Source organism: Rattus rattus, chromosome 1 (genome assembly GCF_011064425.1).
Source record: "Rattus rattus isolate New Zealand chromosome 1, Rrattus_CSIRO_v1, whole genome shotgun sequence".
NCBI classification, from domain to species: domain Eukaryota; kingdom Metazoa; phylum Chordata; class Mammalia; order Rodentia; family Muridae; genus Rattus; species Rattus rattus.
The window spans coordinates 154,302,986-154,320,955 of NC_046154.1; the positions used below are offsets into that span (position 1 = coordinate 154,302,986).

Genomic DNA, 17,970 nt, shown 5'->3' on the forward strand with positions numbered 1-17,970 from the left:
CTACTCTGTTTCATCCTGATCGCTGCCCACTGCTCCCACCCATGCCCCTGAAATGCAGAATTGTCCTAGGCTGGTTCTCCACTGTGACCTTGGTGCACACAGGCCCAGAATGTACCGGGTGAGGAGAGGAAGGGCGTCATTCTGAACCTGTCATCCTACAATGAGGGAGGGGGCTATCGATATTGAGGACCCTATATCAAAACACTAAACCAGCCCATGCTTGGAGTCGGGGTGAGGGATGGTGGTGCCAGGGCCGCATAGCTCAGGATAAAACAGCAAGGCTGTTTGGCTACTTAAAGAAGAGATGTGTTCTTTTGACCTCCCTACCCTCTCCCCAAGCCCAGCTGTTGATGACCACAAAGTCTGGTTTTCTGGGTGCTGGGGGTGGAGCCCAGGGCTCCGCGCAGCTGAGCCGCAGATACAGTCCTATGTTAGTCTGTGAGACAGGGTCTTGCTCTATAACTCGCTCTCTTCCTGGACTTCGCTGAATGATGCCACACCTGGAGCTGCTGGGGCTGGAGCACGGGGCACAGTGAATGCAGAGGGTTCCACCCATTGGTCCACAGCCCACAAGGTCTCCCTCTGTCTCTGAGCCTAGCTGGCTGACACTACACAGCTCAGGCCTTAGACCTCCCCACTGCTGGAATGCCAGCTATGAGCCAGCCCTGAGCCAGCCTGTGAGCTGCAGCAAGCTTGGTGGCCCACACCTTTAATCCCAGCACTTAGGAGGCAGGCAGAGCTCTGTGAGTTTGAGGCCAGCCTGGTCGCCATAGTTTCATGATAGCCAGGGCTACACAGAGAAACCTGTCTTGAAAAATCGAAACACAAACAACATATTTATTAGGGGTGAGGCACATGCACCACTGCATACATGCGGAGTTCGAGCGTCAGGAGTCTGTTCTCCCGGGCCCTGAATTCAGGTTATCAGGCTTGGAGGCAAGTGTCTACTCACTGGGCCGTCTGGCTGGCCCTACTGTAGCCAACTTTTTAAATGCTTCTCTGTTTTGTGATAACCGTCCCTGTCACTATCAGTCATTCTAACTTGTATAAATGTACATTTGTTATAAAGATGAATATTTAAATCTTCTGTATCTCATGGTTTTTGTTGTTTACTAAAGTACTTTATATATTAAGGAAATTGGGGGGCTGGAGAGACGGCTCAGTGGTCAGGGGAACTTGCTGCTCTTGGCAGAGGACCCAGCTCAGTTCCCAGCACCCATAATCGGTTCATAAGTGCCTGCCACTCCGCTCCAGGGGACACAAGGCCTCTGGATTGAAGCCTCCTGTGCACATGCGTGCGTGTGCGTGTGCACACACACACACACACAGATACATAAAAACAATAAGAAAATCACCCTTTGTCTGCTCACAGTGTGTGGGTGTTTGGCTTCTAGCCAGGTCTGTGTTGTGTTCTGGAAGGCAAGGGAAGGGTCTCTGTTCCCTAGAGCTGGACCACAGGTAGGTGTGAGCTCTCCTACATGGTTGTGGGCTGGGATCCGAACTTGGATCCTCTGGAAGGGCGGCCGGTGCCCTCAACCATGACAGACACTAGTTTTTCTTATTGTTTTCTGAAACAGGGTCTCTCCTTGGAGCCCAACTTGGCTTTGAATTCACATCAATTGGCCTGTTTCTGTCTTTGATGTGCAGAAATTAAAGATGTGTAGCACTATGCCTGGGCAACTTTGTGGTCAGTTGGTTTGTTTGTTTATTGGTTTTTAAAGACAGGCTTTCTCTGTAGCTCTGGCTGTTGAAACACTCTTGTAGACCAGGCTGGCACTGAACTCACAGAGATCCTCCTGCTTCTGCCTCCTGAGCTCTGGCAGTAAAAGCATGGGCTGCCAACACCACCTCCTAACAGGTTAAACTTTTTTTCCCCCTTTTTCCACCAGAACCAGCAGGTTAAAACTTTTTAAGGGGTTGGGGATTTAGCTCAGTGGTAGAGCGCTTGCCTAGCAAGCGCAGGCCCTGGGTTCGGTCCCCAGCTCTGAAAAAAAAAAATTAAAAAAAACTTTTTAAGACACTTTATGTCCGTCTGTGCGAGCTGGGGGCGTGGCAAAGGGGGATGGAGCCCCGCCTAGAATCTCCCAATTAGAGGCTGGGGGCGTGGCACAGGGGTGGAGCCCTGGCCGAGAATCCCTAGTGAAGGGCTATGAAAGCAAACAAGAAAAGCTGGCCTTGGTGGCACATGCCTCTAATCCCAGCACTTGGAAGGCAGAGGCAGGCAGATCTCTTGAGTTCTAGGCCACCCTGGTCTACAGAGTGAGTTCCAGGACAACCGGGACTAAGCAGAGAGACCCTGTGTTAAACAACAACAACAACAATGATATATCAAACCACCTCCCCACCCCCGCCAAGAAGAAACGAATGCAGATCCCTCATTTACAGATTAAACTTACAAGGAAACCACCTTAAATCCAGGATGACATCTGTAACCTCCCTGTGGCTCTTCCTGCTTTGATGCTCTGAGATCTTGTGGCCTCCACCGCTCAGTCACACTTGCCAGGTGGCCGCAGAGCCTCCTCAGTCAGCAGTACCCACAGGCACCTGCCTGCCCATTTCCCACCAGCAGGAAGGTGGGGGTGGGGCTGTGGACCTCAGACTAGACAATGACCCCAGCTCCTAGTTGTCTGTGAATCTCTGTCCTCCAGTTGCCCCTTTTCTCACATAGCCCTCACCAGAGGCCATAGTCCACTCCCGGAAGTTCCCCCCACCGCTGCAGCCAGGCTGCTCTCCCTGACACTCTTTCATGCCCTACTTGTAGTGGTTTCCTAGTCCTGGGGTCACCTCATGTCCCCACACCTGACTTAACCTCCAGTCAAGGGACCTAGTAGTCCAGGGAAGTCACAGTATCCAGACTGGAGTGGACAGGATCAGGCCTGCCACAGACACCCATCTTGTGGGCCTTGCACACTGTTTTCTGAATGGCTACAGATGCGGTCTTAGGCCTCTCAGATCATCTGTCCTCTGGCTGGGAGGGCTTTCCTGTCTTGAAGGCTCCCAGTGTGAGCATTGTCTGGACCCAGCTGAGGGTAACAAAGGCAAGGGACCAATGACTGCTCAAGGTTCAGACTTCTCCAGAGCCCACTGTGTCCTCGGACCTGGAACAGGTCTCTGACACAGCTACCTCCCTTACCCTGGACATATATAACAGGATAAGTGTGTTGGGGATGCTGGCTGCCTTTGGCTGAGGCACCCATGTTGGATATTGTTGTATGCATACATGGCTGACCTGCCCACTGATTCACTCAGACTTTTTTTTTTTTTTTTCTTTTCTTTTCTTTTTTTCGGAGCTGGGGACCAAACCCAGGGCCTTGCGGTTGCTAGGCAAGCGCTCTACCACTGAGCCAAATCCCCAACCCCGACTTTTTCTTTTCTTTTAAATGCCTCCAACCAGATTACCTGTTAGCCATTGTCTGTAGGACATTTAAAAAATTTATTTATTACATGTGCACATTGTCCATTTCTTCAGACACACCAGAAGGTGACATCAGATCCCATTACAGATGGTTGTGATCCACCATGTGGTTGCTGGGAATTGAACTCAGGACCTCTGGAAGAGCAGTCAGCGCTCTAACCACTGAACCATCTCTCCATCCCTCTTTAAGACAAGCTTTTCCCAGCCAGACACTGTGGCTCATGCCTCTAACACCAGCACTTGGAAGGCTGAGGCAGACAGGTAGATCTCTGAGAGTTCAAGTCCAGCCAGGGCTACAAAATGACACCCTGTTTCAAAAACAAACAAGACAAGCTTATCAGTGTAGACCAGGCTGGCCTCAAACTTATAGAGATCTCCTTGCCTCTACCTCCCAAGTGCTGGGATTAAAGGTGTTTCCCCAGGCTGCTCTGATCTGGAACTTTCTATACAGCCATGAATAATCTTTATCCTCCTTCCCACCCCCCCAGCTGAGGACTGAACCCAGGGCCTTGAGCTTGCTAGGCAAGCGCTCTACCACTGAGCTAAATCCCCATCCCCAATCTTGATCTCTTGATCTTTGTGCCTCCACTTCAGGATGTTAAGAATAAAGGTGTGGACTGCATGCCCAGATAATCAAAACAAAACAAAACAAAACCACAAACATGGCCCCACGTATGTAGTAGCCTGGTCTAGCCTTCTGCTTGTGTTGGATGCTGCCCTGGTTCAAGCTAAATCTTAGGGTCTTTTTCCACAAGAAACCCAGCCCTAGTGCCTGGCTGGTCAGCTTTCCTCAGCCATAGCCTGGGAGTTACAGTGTTATTGGTCTGTAGTCTGTTCCCCCCTGACCCAGGTCTCTGTGGCTGTCCCCAGGGCATAGGTCAAAACAGACAACAGTTAAGTCTCTGAGAAGTGACAGGCCTCTTGGGATCTATGACTTCTCTGAGACCCGAGTGCCTGCCAGTTGCAGTTTCAGGCCCCCTGCACCTTAACCCCGTCCTTCAGATAGAAACGTTCAGACAGGGTCCTTAATAGTTCACCTTTGAGAGACTGGTGTGGTGGCCACAGCTTATCCTAGCACTGGAAAGGCAGAGGCAAGTGGATCTCTTGTGAGTTTGAGGCCAGTCTGGTCCACTGAGTAAATTCTAGGACAGCCAGAGCTGTGTCAAAAAAGACCTGAAATTCATGTAGCCAAATGCTGGGTAGTCACGATAGCTCAGACCTGTCCCCCGACACCCCTAGATCCTGTCTGAAAATAAAAACAAAAGACAAAACAGGAATCACCCATGGGACTAGCGAGGACAAGTGCTTGAGCCCCAGAGGTACTATCACAGAGAAAATGACTTGCCAGTTTCTCCTTGTGGGAGTAGGCTGGGTATTTTCCCAGAATCCTCAGCAGGGTTCGAACCTGTATGGTAGGGTGACTGTTCTGTAGGTCCCTCCTGGGTCAGGTCAGCAGGAGGCTCCCCATCGTGTCAGGTTGGCCTGACTGTTGCTGGGGCTTGGGTTATAAGGCTAATATGCATGAATGGTACGCAAGCACCCACAAGGGGGCCCGCTACGTGCAGAGGCAGGCTTAGCTCACTGATGGCTCTCACAGGCTTAAGCCCTTAGGACACAATGAGCTCCAGGAATGGTTGGGGCACGCTAAGTGGCACCACCTGCTGGTTGTACAACCAACCCTGCTTACCATTGTAAGGCTGTTAGTTGGCGGGGCATCATGAGCCAATTCCTCTTGATCGCAGTTCTGAAAAAAGAACTCCTCTCTTCAGGTGTATGGGTGGCAGGAGGGAGGGCAACCGTATCCCCTCAGAAAGCCACAGAAGCTTGGTCAGGACCGCATGGTTCTGGTTGTTGGAGGGCAAGCAGTGGGATGAAACGTGGGTGTGTCCCCTGAGCAACGTGGACTTGTATAACCTGTCCATTTCTGTCCAGCCAGATTGGTGCAGAGGTCCCCCAGAGTATCCAACCTCTGCGGTGAAGGACAAGGTGTCAACACAAAGTATAGTGGGGCCTAGGGAAACACGGCCAACTCGACGGTAGAGAGCTGGAACCTGACCAAGTAAGTCAGCTTGGAGTACAGGTGGGGAAAGTAGAACGACACCCAGAGTAGGGACCTCTGCCACCGTTTAGCCTTTGCTGGGGAATAAACATGATGGAGCTGGGGTGCTCCGCCCCCTGGAGGCTGCGCGGGTCACTGCATGGCCTCGACAACCCGGCGGGAGTTAGGAAGGGGCGGGAGCCTGGTCTCCTACTTCCGCGCAACCGGCGCCTGGGGCCTGTGGCTTTTAGGGGACCATCATTTCACAACTTGGCCGATTATCCATGCAAGTTTCCAATCGCTCCTTTAGTCAGCCTCAGTTTGCCCTCTCCAGTCTCAAGGGCCCAGCTGGGGAAGGGAAGAAACGACCCGAACTCTGGTATCCCGAGCTTGGCACAGATGACCGAGCCAGGCCATTTTTATTGCAGCTCCGCTCACTTTTGCCATACCGGTTATCCACAGGCCTAGTGATTCCCGAATCCCGGTGCGCAAAGACGAACGCTACAGACTCGATCAGCCAGGCAGGGTGGTTGGTACCCTACACTGAAAAGTTCCACCTTTGGGATATTTTGTTCCTCAAACCAAGAATGGCACTGGGGACCCAGAGATGGGGAGTCAGAACCTGTGGGTTAATGCCCTGTTCCAGGGCGAGGAAGGAGGGGGAGGGTCGCGCACGTGGCTCGGGGGCGGGGCAGCGCGCTTCCGCACCCCCACCCTGGCCACGTGCGGAACGCAACCCCCACACACATACACCGCGGACAGGGGCGCGTCCCAGTGCCTGAATGTTGGGGGAGGGACGAGTTGGAGAGGGGAGGGCTCCGGGCGACTGCGCACCCCGCACAGCGTGGTGGGCGCGCCGGGAAGATGAAGCGCGCACCCCGAGGAGGCGTGGCGCGCACTGGGGTAAAGGCGGGGCATCCGAGGCTGGGGTGGGGTGTGTGGGCGTGTCGCAGGGGTGGGCGTAACTCTCAACGCGTTGGGAGGTGGCGATCTAGGAAGGGCACCGGTAGGGGTAGTGCGTGCCAGACCAGAGGAACGGTTTGCCTCCGCTGGCTTGTTCTTGAGTGGAGAGGGCACAATCCAGGGTGATAGGGGACCCTGGGTGCTCTGCTGGTACACGAGAGTGTCGAAGTGGGGGAGGACCGGCAGCTGGCGTAGTGAGCTCCGCCCATCCGCGGCGGCGCGCGACTCTACGGACGACAGAGGGCGCGGCAGGAGGGGGCGTGACCGCGGTGGGGAGAGGGCGTGGCCACTGAACCCCGAGGGGGCGTCCTACGGGCGGGGCGGGCCGCGGCCGCCCCCGCGGGCTCCGGTGCGTCAGGGAGCGTCAGGCGGGGCGGGGCGGGGCGGGACTGAGCGCGGGCGGCGGCGGCGCGCCGGGGCCTCCTCCTCCCTTCCCTCCTCCGCCTCCCGCACTCCAGCAGCCGCTGCCGGCCGGACGGGCGTAGGTCCCGCCGCCTCCGCCTCTCTCCCGCCGCCGATCCCGTGCCTCCGCGTCCTTGCCCGGCATGTCGGCGGCCGTGGCGTGTGTGGATTACTTTGCCGCCGACGTGCTCATGGCCATCTCTTCGGGAGCCGTGGTGCATCGCGGGCGACCCGGCCCCGAGGGCGCGGGCCCCGCTGCCGGCCTGGATGTGCGCGCCACGCGCCGCGAGGCCACGCCGCCGGGGACCCCTGGGGCACCGCCACCGCCAGCCACCGCTCCGGGGTCGGGAGGCGCCACCGCTGCGCCCCACCTGCTGGCCGCCAGCATCCTGGCCGATCTGAGAGGCGGGCCGGGAGTCGCCACAGCAGCCAACACCGCGGGGGGCACCTCTCCGGTCTCCTCCTCCTCGGCCGCTTCGTCTCCGTCTTCGGGCCGCGCCCCCGGCGCGGCCAAGAGCCACCGCTGTCCCTTCCCAGGCTGCGCCAAAGCCTATTACAAGTCTTCGCACCTCAAGTCACACCTGCGGACTCACACAGGTAAGCCCCTCGTTTTTTGCACCGGTGGGTTCAGGGAGTGCAGTAGAGAGGTCTCGGGGACCCCATTTCCCCCTCACACTTGGAACCCCGAAACTGCGTGGCGCGTGGGGGGCGGGGATGGGGGCGCGCCCAGGCTTCAGCGGCCCGCCGGCCGGGAGGGCGGGGACGTGGTGGGTGGGGCGCGCGCGGGGAGGCGTGGAGGCCACGCGGTCGGGCGGCGCGCTGAGGGCGGCCGGGGTGGCCAAATCTCCCGCGACTGCAGGTCGTTCGGTATCCACCCTGGCGTGGTGGGTTCAGCACGCGCGATCGCAGCCCTCAGCTTCCTAACCTCAGTCCCGCTTGGTGTTTCTGTCCTGTTTTTTTGTGCTCATGGTCTCTCATGCTTGGTGGTCAGAACATCCGGTTCCGTAGTTCCTCCGCCCTCCCCCAGCCTCAGTTTCCTTATCTGTGAAGAGGGTTGGTAGATCCGGGTTACCGCCTCCGGGGTAGCAGCGCGGATTCCCTCCGAAGGGCAGCGAAGCCTACAGCATAGGGTTAAGTGATAGCGGTGGTGAGAGGGTGGCTGCCCGGGACATTTTTCTTTCCATTCTGTGTACTTGAACGTGGTGGAGTGAGGCCACGACCCGGACCCGGAGTTGGGGCTTGAATCTTCAATCCAATAGGATTGAAATACCCACCACAACTCTCCTCCCACCTCTTGTGTTGGCCCACTCCACACACCTGTGATCGATCTGTTCAAGGTCCAAGGTGGGCAACGAGCTTTAGCCACACCAAGTGTTTCTGGGAAGCCCAAATGGATGAGACAAAGCTTTTGCTAGGTACTGGCTGCTTCCTGACCTGGATGATCCAAGGGTCTGTCCGTGTTAGCTGGGAGTGTGCACTGGGATTTGAGAATCCACCCCTTTGGCAGTGGTGTGATCTACAGCTCTGAGGCCTCCCTGGAATAGGGCCACCCGTCTGTTATGCCCCTAATTTACTTGCTTTTGGTCCACCATCTCCTGCCTACATAAAAGATAGAGGCCGCTTTTCTCTTACGGTTGCTGTGGGCAACAAGGCACCCAAACAGGGCTTGATTGATCTGGGGCTTCCATCACGGTCACACTGGGAGAGTTTAGGACAGCCCCCATAGGTGTGTGGGTGGCCTCAGGCATGTTCAAGGCAGGTAGGGGGGTAGAGGAGCGGTCTTTGGATCCTACTGAGACAGAAAGTGGGCATAGATGGTGCCTCCTCTCGCTTTGTCTTTGAGCCGCTGCCCTTAGCCCCTGTGGTGTAGAGGCTGCCCCCATGTTGGTGCCCACATGCACAGGCAGCTCCATATGAATACACCATTCTCTCTACAGAACATTTGAGGGGGCCACACAGATAGCAAGGCTGTGTGAGTGAGAGGGAGGGGGGAGGAAGAGAATGGAGAGAGATCTCTCTCTTTGCCACACAGTGGAGTCCAGGGTGTCCTGGTTCATGCTAAGTGAGTTTGGCCACGCAGTGATGGGACCCTGTCTGATTCAGGCTGCACCGCCCACACTTTCCAAACCAGCAGTCTTTCTGGTTCCCAGAACTTGGGGTGGGTAAAAGAGGAGTCCAATATCTTCCCCACATACCTCCTGGGACATCAGGAGACAGTTCTGTTACTCAACTGTCAAAGGCTGTAGGCCATCCCTAAACTGGGAGGTGACCTGGCGGGCCAGAGCGACTGAGGCCTGAGAGCTGAAATGTGGGGTCTGTGACCTGGGGTGTGGGGTGGCTTCCACTCTTCACTGGCTCCTTGGTGTCACCACCAGGGGAGAGGGGTTGCTATGTCCCCAAACCCCTTACTATAGCCATTTGTGGGACCGGGAGATTCACAGGGGGTCTGGACACCTTTATGTTATTTTGGGGGTATCTGGGGACCACTTACCTTCGGTTCTGCCGTTCAGTTGTTTAAATGACTTATCCTTGTAGACAGGACCACTGCAGCCCTGGCAATCCTAGGACTTGCTCTGTAGACTAGGCTGGCCTTTAACTCAGATTGGCCTGCCTCTGCCTCTCGAGTACTGGGATTAAACACGTGCACCACCAGGCCTCATTTTTTGAGATATGTTTGTTCTCACTCTGTAGCCCAGACTAACTTTGAAACTCAAGGAAATCCTCCTGCTTCAGCTTTCTCCCGAGGGCCACAGCTGACTTGCCCAGTCTCTCCTCTGTGGAGAGCTGTGTGGTCACAGACACCTCGGTGCTGGGCCTGGGGTAGATCTGGTCTCCTTCAGAGCCATGCCCTAAGACTGTGGCCTAGGAGAAAGAATCCTGCAGTCTACCCACCCACTCACACCTAACTCGGGCCTGGATCCATTTAGTTCTCATGGAGGCATAGGCAGCACAGGCCGCCTTGCGGCCCCATATGTCCATCTTGTTGTAGTTGTACTTGGGGGTGCAGAGGAGAGCGGGAGGTGGGGGTTACAGGACACTCCCAGCAAAGGCCAACAGGCAGCAGGCAAGCTTGGCACTGCAGTTGCTACAGACCCTGCTTGGGTTGGGGAAGGACTTCAGAGACTGTGGGAGCTGTTGATGTGGTTACTATGGATACCGCGAGAGCTAGCCTTGGGGCGGGGGCGGGAAGAGAGGCTGGCTCAGGTTCTGTATGCTGCTCAGTGCCTCTCCGTCTCTGGAATTCTCTCCCTGGGCCTCGGAGGGTGGGGGTCCTCGATCTGGTCCCTTGAGATAGAACCCAGACCTGGGAGAGGCCTGAATGTTCATCCAAGCAGAGTCTCACCGCTTTGGGACCAGGTTATCTCAGTGAGGTGTCCTGGGCCCTGCAGGGTGGTCTCCATGCAGTCCCTGCCTTGGGCTTCCGTATTGTCCAGTATCTCCTGGAGGGCTTCAGGGTCAGCTCTAGGTGCCCAAAACACCTGTTTACTTAAGACTGAGAAACATGGGCTGGAGAGATGGCTCAGCGGTTAAGAGCACCAACTGCTCTTCCCGAGGTCCTGAGTTCAATTCCCAGCAACCACATGGTGGCTCACAACCATCTGTAATTGGGTTGGGTGTGTCTGAAGACAGCTACAGTGTACTCGTATACATTAAATAAATAAATAAATCTTTAAAAAAAAAAAAAAGACTGAGAAACATTAGCGTTGGGGCCAGGGTAAGGGTGATGGCCAAGAAAGATCCATCGTAGAGACCAGCGCAGCGGAAGGAGAGTGCCCACTGTCACCAACTTCCACATGCACCTGGCATGCATGTTCCTACACACACAGTAGTGTAAAAACAAATATTAGAGGTTTGAGGAAATGTTACTGCCTGTGGTCAGCAGGACAGTGCAGGGTCTCTGTGGGCATCCTGCCCCCCACTAACTTTGAAGTGGGAAGGTGGGAAAGATTTGCTGAGGCCTGGGTGGAGCCAGGAACAGTGTGTAGCTGGAGAGGGAACCGTCAGCTGGCCCTAGGACTGGGATTTTGAAGGCTATTGAAGTGTTGCCTTTAGTCTCTGTGGTGGGGGTATCTCAGAGGCCAGCTTGGCTTTATCAGGAAACCTCTTTATGGAGGAGGGATTAGGGTGGGAGAAGAGTTGAGGGTGGGGTGATGTCTGAAGTGGGTAGGGTGCAGAGAAGGCTGTGGCCACCCCTAGTGTTAATGCTTCTAATCACTTTGAAGCTGTTTCCAGGAGGAGAGACAGATGGGGAAACTGAGACCTGAGGTGGGAAGGAGCGCGTTCCTCCGCAGGCAGAGGGGCAGTGTTCCTCAATGGGACTTGGAGCCCTGTAGAAAAGGGGAGGTCAAGCCCTGTGGGGCTGAGGTGGCCTTTGGGGACTGCTACCACCCTATCACCTCAACTCTTCCCTGCAGCATCCAGCAGCTAGGGCTGGCTGCATGCTCTCCAGCTGGTGGGGGCCCCCCAACATTGCTGGAGGCGATAACCACACCCCCACCTAGGCTTCTGATAAAAGCAGCCAGATAGGCTGGCAGTGGGCAGATACCAGTCAGGACTGGCAGCCTTTTGGAGGTTGGGATGGTGTCCAGCCTAAAGCTCCATGGGTGTGTTGTCCTTACTACTGTCTCCAGAGCTCCTGACAGTGATCAGGCAACCTGGCCCTCTGGGAAGGAGAGGGGTACTGGGCTGTGCTACCTGTCTTTAATTCATGAGCTTTTGATCTGAGAAAGTTGGGACGTAAAATGGAGAGTAGGTTGGCCTCAGGGCTTCTCTCTGTAGGCCTGGCTGTCTTGGAACTCGCTCTGTAGACCAGGCTGGTCTCAGACTCAGAGATCTGCCTGCCTCTGCCTCCCAAGTACTGGGATTGAAGGAGTACAGCGCTACCACCTAGCTTAAAGTATTTTTATTTATTGTGCGTGCGTGCGTGCGTGCGTGCGTGTGTACGGGCCTGTGTGTATTGTGGTACGTATGGTGACAGTTTTGCAAGGTGGTTCTCTTCTGTGGGGGTCCTGGGGGATCCACCTCCCATTAGGGTTAGGATGAGCCTGGTAGCAGGAAGCTTCTGTGTCAGCTGCCCCTCTTTTATATAAAGAGAGTGATAGTCCCCTCTTGGGAAGTCTCAGACTCTGACCACAGCAAGACAGCCTTCCTGGTTCGTGCTCCTAAATCCAGGACTGTAGACTAGGCTTGTAGACTTTCTCAGGGGTGAGCATTGAGCACCGTCCCAGTGCCAGACCCATGCTATGAAGTTTGAGGAACGGCGTTGGGAACTCAACACCTGGTCTCAGCTCACAGCTAGGTGTCCTAGGGGGTTGGGGGGAAGGATGTCTGTCATACTGGGGGCCTACCGGTGGAGCCAAGGAGATGCCCATCAGGAAAGTGGTCGTGGGCGGTCACAGCCAAGGTTTGGACTTTATGGTTGACTGCCCCTAAGGTGGGGATAGGGCAAGCCCTTAGACAGCTGCCGGCCTTAGTCACCCCAGAGTGTTTAAACACCCAAGGAGGAGTTTAGACGCAGGTAGAGTCAGGCGTGGTCTGATGGACACTGCACCTTCAGGTCCCCTCCTGGAGCAAATTTATTGGGTGTTACAACCCGCATGTCTTAGAGGCTGCTAAGTACCTAAGGCTCCTGAGGAGAGTCCCTAGCTCACCCTGGCCCTTTCTGAGTCAGAGGGTCAAGTCCACAGCCACGCCCACAGGGCCGTTCCGGCGTAGTCCCCACCCACCTAATCCTCCTCCTCCCCGCGGGAGGTGCTGCAGTTGGGTCACCTGGAACTGTGGTGCAGATAGGGGACTCCGGCAGCTTGGTCTTTCTTGGACTCCCTGGCCTGCAGTACCCTCTTCCCCCAAGTTACCTACCCCTCTGGGTAGACTATGATACTGGAGCACATCCAGGCCAGGCTTTTGGCAAGTATGTACCCAACGTCGCGGTGTGGGGGTTCGGTGAGCGTGACATACCACCACTGGTGCGCACACGTGCGCTCCCCAACCCCCAAGTGTGGGGCGGGGACTGGCAGGCTCCCAGCACAGCAAGGCGACCCTGGCCCGGGCCTCTGTCTCCCCTGTGGCGGGAGCTAGGACCACGTGAGCAAGGCCGGTTGGGCTGCCGGTCGCCTCCGAGCTTCGTGCAGCAGCTGCGTTCCCAGCGGGCTGGTGCTGGCAGCGGTCGCCTCCACTGCAACCTGCTCTTGACAAAGTGGAACTAGGGAGCTAGAGGCGGGGACCAGCCCCACAGGGAGGCCCCGAAAGGGGAAGTAAGCTGATTGCATGTTAGGGGTGTCCCCTTTTCCTCTTAGCCCTCCCATCCACAAAATGGCGACAGGATTGCATGCCCCCCCTTGTACCAAAGCCAGGAACCTAGCCCTATAACCCCTCAGATTGAGCCTTTTGAGCGCTGTGGTGGGGAGGAGTACTTTTGGGGGCTCTTGGGCCCGCTGACAAACATTCTTACTGGACCCGGTATTTTGAATCATTTGGGGGGCACACTTTGGAAATGACAGGGGCAACCGCCTGGGCATACACTGGTCCCTCGTCTTTTTCTTTGCTGTCGAGTATCATAACCTGTGGGGCCTCAGGTGGCCTGGGTGCCATACAGAATTGGCACATGGGCATCCCGGAGGTGGCTTCCTGCATTCTGCGCCTCCATGGTGAGGGGCCCACGGGTGTGGTTTGCAGGGGGCCCGGATGGAGATAATTTTCTTCTGCCTGCTTCCTGGGCGGTGATGGCGGACGCCCCGCCTAGTCCCAGATCTGTCCGATTTCCCTCCCCTTCCTCAGTTCTCTCCTGGCATCCCCTGAGCTGTTTAGAGCAAAGATGTCACCCGGTCAACCTGGCCTTCGGTACAGTCAAGTATCTGTTCTGCCTTCTGGTTGCATCTACACTTCTCTCCTCACTTCCATGAGCCCTTTCTCGGGGGCCCCTTGGCCATTTTCTGAGGCGCATGAGCCCTTGAGAGTACCTGTTCTCCAGTGGATCAGACCACACGAGGTAACCTTGTACTGGTCCCGTCGTGGCTTCCCAGAGCTTAGGCCACTAGTGGCCTGGTTCTACCTCCAACCTCCTCTAGACTCTGTCACAAGCAGAATTGTACACGGACTATTGGGTCAACACTACCTGCACACCACCCTACCAGGCTTTTGGATATACCGTGTATGTTGTCCCTCATCCCCAGACTTGGAGCCTAGGTCTACACCAGGTCCCAGGCACTGGGGTCCTGGGTGAGCCTCTTGGTCCTTGGAGGCCCACCTGGGAAGATGTTAACCACGAGATGAGGCCTGGTGTTGTAGAGGCCTCCTGGGGACCAGAGAGCTTGGTTGGGCATGGCTGTTGCTGGCGGGACCTGGGCGAGGCCAATAGGGTGGTAGGAGTGGTCTGTGGAGGAAGTCGTCTAGTGTAGGCCGGCCCCTGTCCAGCAGCAGTTGCTGCATGACTGGCTCTACCCTCTGAGGCCACACCCCTAGGCTCCGGCCCTCCCCCTCAGGAATTGAATTTAAACTAAGTTTGAAATTGCTGCCTGGCCTTTCCTATCTCTATAAAACATGAGAGCATTAAGCTTCAGAACCACGGGCTGAAACTAGCTTGGGTCTGATTATTCAAAATTGCCGGTGGCCCAGGGTGTCCAATAAAGGACCTGGAGAAACACCTTTCGGTCCCCTCTTCCCCATCCCCACTCCCGTCCCCTTTCATTTTGGACACTGTTGGGGACTGGGGCAGCTGAGGACCTGTTGTTAGGTTGGGCAGAAGTCGACAAGGTGGTGTCCAAAAAGACACAGGCCAGCCATGGACGTGGTGGCAAGACTGACTGGGAATGTAGCTCACTGGGCAGGATACTCCCATAGAGGTCCTGGATTCTGAATGCAAGGCAGTGGTGGCCCGTGCCTGTCATTCCAGTGGAGGAGATGGAAGCAAGGTGACAGGGAGTGTTAATTAGGGCCACTTCTGTAGATGGACTGCAGCCTTAGGGTTTGTAAGAAGGCCCTGCCCTCGCTCACTGACCATCCTTTCTTGCCCAGGTGAGCGGCCCTTTGCCTGTGATTGGCCTGGCTGTGACAAGAAGTTCGCCCGTTCCGACGAGCTGGCCCGCCACCACCGGACGCACACAGGCGAGAAGCGGTTCCCCTGTCCCCTGTGTACCAAGCGCTTCACCCGCAGCGACCACCTGACCAAGCACGCCCGGCGGCATCCTGGCTTCCGCCCGGAACTACTGCGACGACCTGGTGCCCGCAGCGCCTCGCCCAGCGACTCGCTGCCCTGCAGCTTGGCTGGCAGCCCCACACCTAGCCCTGTCCCCAGCCCAGCTCCGGCCGGCTTGTAGAGCCCTGACCTGTCCACCCTGAGTGACCTGCTTGCCAGGCCTCAGCAGGGCTTTCCGTCGAGGATGTCTGTCCTCTGGAGAGCCTGTCCTGGAGTTCCAGCCCACCTCAAGGAAGCAGCGAGGGGACCAAGAATGGACTTGGGTCACCTGGGGGGCTTGGGAGGTGGCTGGCCTCAGGTTCTGTCTGTAAATAGCCATGGTTAACTGTCTTGTCCCCTCTGCAGGGACCCCCAAATGGGCAGTTGGCAGGTCCTCCCTACCCCTTCTGCCACCCTCTGCTTTCCCTTCTGGGTGGCACCGGGCATGAAGCCCGGTCCCACTCCTCGTCTTCAGCCCCCTAGTCACCCCTCCAGGTTGGGACACAGGTACACAGAGCCATAGGTGACTGGGGCTTCCCATGGGCCCCGACCTGTCCCCACTCCACTGAAAGCCATTGGCGGAAGTTCAGGGAAATGGGGGGGTGTGCAGCCTGGCTGACCCCCTTCCATGGGTACTCAAATCTCAGGTGTCCATAGGTTCTGCCCTCAATAAGGGCCCCCCCCCGACTCCCAGCCCCAGGGGTACAGGAGGTGCCACAGTTTTCAGAGAACTTAGGGCTGTGGGGTGCAGGTGGGGCATGTGGAGGCCCCCTCAGAGCAGCGCCACTCACTCAGCTCGGGTGTGGTGCTGGGCAGGTGGTAAAGAAATTATTTATTGTCCTCTCTGACTGCTGGTATGGGGGCCTGGCTCTCCTATCTGGGTGTGCATATGTGTGAGAGAGACAGTGGGTGTCTGGTGCCTGGGGCTTAGCCTCCCTTCTCCCACTGGGTTAGGGTCCCTGAGTTTGGCCTTTGTGGCAATGCGTCTCAGACAATCTTCTGTAGGACCCCTGTGGCCATTGGCCTTCGTGTGCTCTTCACTCTTGGGTGTCTGCAGAGGGTGGCCTTGGACTCCAGGATTGGGAACGGGGCATCCAGCCCCTGGGCCTTCTGGGGTAGCTCGGGTTTCTTTTTGCACAGGATAGACTATTTTTCAGGCTCGAGTTCCATGTTCCAGTGGGGTCCCCTTGTGTGGCCATCATCCTCAGGGGTGTGAGTGGGGGAAGGTCTCAGAAGTGTCCCCAGTAGGGTCCTCTCCTACTGCAGTTTGGAGGTCTTTTCTAGAAAGGCAATTAGGGGCTCCTCCACACACACTAAGGAGTTGGGGACACAGAAAGTCGAGCTGCCCTGTGTTGGCTGTGGGAGGTTACTGGCATTCCAGAACCTTCCAAAATGCAATGAGGGAGGCTTTGGGTAATGCTACCTTTACCTGAGCCTGCGTGGAGGGAGGTCACCCTTCTGGAGCTGGGCTCGAAGGGTTCTGGGCCAGCTCCCCCTCCCAGGTACTTCCATTTGCCCCACAGAAATGAGATGCCTTAGTTTGTGGGGTGGGTCGGGGGCTGGGGCCCCATTCTTTTTGTGTCTTTTGGATGTATCTTGCTTCATCCCAGCTCCTGCTGGTCTGTCCCTCCTGTAACCGGGAAAGGTCTGGTCTTTGGCAGTTAACTCCATAAGCAACCAGAGTTTTGTCCTGGTGTCCTTTCCCTCCCCCCTAACTTCAGGTTCTGATTGATAACTGGGACTTGGGTCTAACCATTGAAGGGTGATGTCTGCAGGGCAGGCAGGACAAGGGTCCTAAGGGATTTGTTTGTTCTTTCTGTAGGGGGCACCTCTCCTCCATTCCGCCTGGCCTCTCACCCATGTATTTAATTAAAGAAGCCCTTTTTAAAAACCTGCCCTCGTGTCTGTCTAATTGGTTCCCATGGCCCCCACGGTCCCCAGCTACGTCATGGGGAAACTGAGGCACCCTGCCGATATACTCCAGCTATGCTAGGACCCTCTGAGGCCCTGGGAGGGGGCTGCCTACAGTAGCATGCACAACTCAGTCACCCACGCCTGGTGCAGCTGCGCACCCGCCTGCCTGGTTACCCAGCAACGGGAGCTTGGTGACAGGGCGCCTGGGGGCGTCTGCTTCCCGCCCCCTTCTGGAACCAGCAGGGGAAGTGGGGGTGGGGACAGACCCCTAGAGCTGCACATGGTGGAGGAACTAACAAGCTCTAGTCAAAAGGTGCCTCAGGACCACCCCCACCACGCAAGCAAGCCATCCTTGCTATGCCCTCCCATCCTGCACAAGTTGAATACCTACTGCATACCCTCTTTTAATTATGAGAGAGGTTGGTGCAGAAAAAGGTGTGCGAACGGGAATTTAAGAGGCTGAGCTCTTTTAGAAACCAATGAGAGCTTAAATCCCTGTTTGAGAAAAAGACATCAGATCCCAGAGGTCTACCGGGCTCTGGGACCTGGAATCGGGGTGGATGGAGCTGGGCCGCCCCATTGCACCTGCTGTGCCAGAGGAGGTGCCGGGCCCCACCTAGTGGCCAACGCTAGTACTGCGAGTCTGTTGGCTCAGGGCGCCCCCCGCCCTCCGTGGAGCCTTCCAACCTGCAGGGGCTTCACACGGGCTCCTCCCGGAGCGCTTGGGTGGAGTGAGCCCACAGCCGTTGTGTTATTCAGCATTTCCTATTGCATACCACCCTGCACGGGTATCCATGAGCCTTTTGGCTTCTTCAGCTCCTTCGTGGTCCTCTGACCCGCTTTGCTGCCCTCTATACTTCCCATCAGATTTTAGCTTCCTCATGGAACCAAAAACTATCACCCATGTGTAGCCTCTTGGATCACCACCTGCAACTCTTTGGATTCCTCTGCCTGCCCCATCTCTGTGCCTGCCATGGTATCCCCATGCCGTCACAATGTGGTCCTTGTACCATTCTAAGTCCCTATCGGCAGTTTTGGACTGTGCAGTTGAAGGGTAAAAGCTTG

At 56.3% G+C, this 17,970-nt stretch overlaps 1 protein-coding gene across 1 annotated transcript; it reads left to right on the forward strand.

The window, feature by feature from the left end:
- Positions 1-6,722: 6,722 nt before the first annotated feature.
- Positions 6,723-16,884, forward strand: Klf16 (Kruppel like factor 16). Its single transcript, XM_032907716.1, has 2 exons — positions 6,723-7,415; positions 14,832-16,884. The coding sequence occupies exons 1-2, from the start codon at positions 6,962-6,964 to the stop codon at positions 15,131-15,133; spliced, it is 756 nt and encodes a 251-aa protein (XP_032763607.1). The 5' UTR covers positions 6,723-6,961; the 3' UTR covers positions 15,134-16,884.
- Positions 16,885-17,970: the final 1,086 nt, after the last annotated feature.

Bases quoted from the DNA above. Each gene is read 5' to 3' on its own strand.
- Klf16 (XM_032907716.1), top strand. From the start codon at position 6,962: ATGTCGGCGGCCGTGGCGTGTGTGGATTACTTTGCCGCCGACGTGCTC. The intron at 7,416-14,831 runs GTAAGCCCCTCG...TTTCTTGCCCAG, and splicing joins ACACCTGCGGACTCACACAG to GTGAGCGGCCCTTTGCCTGT.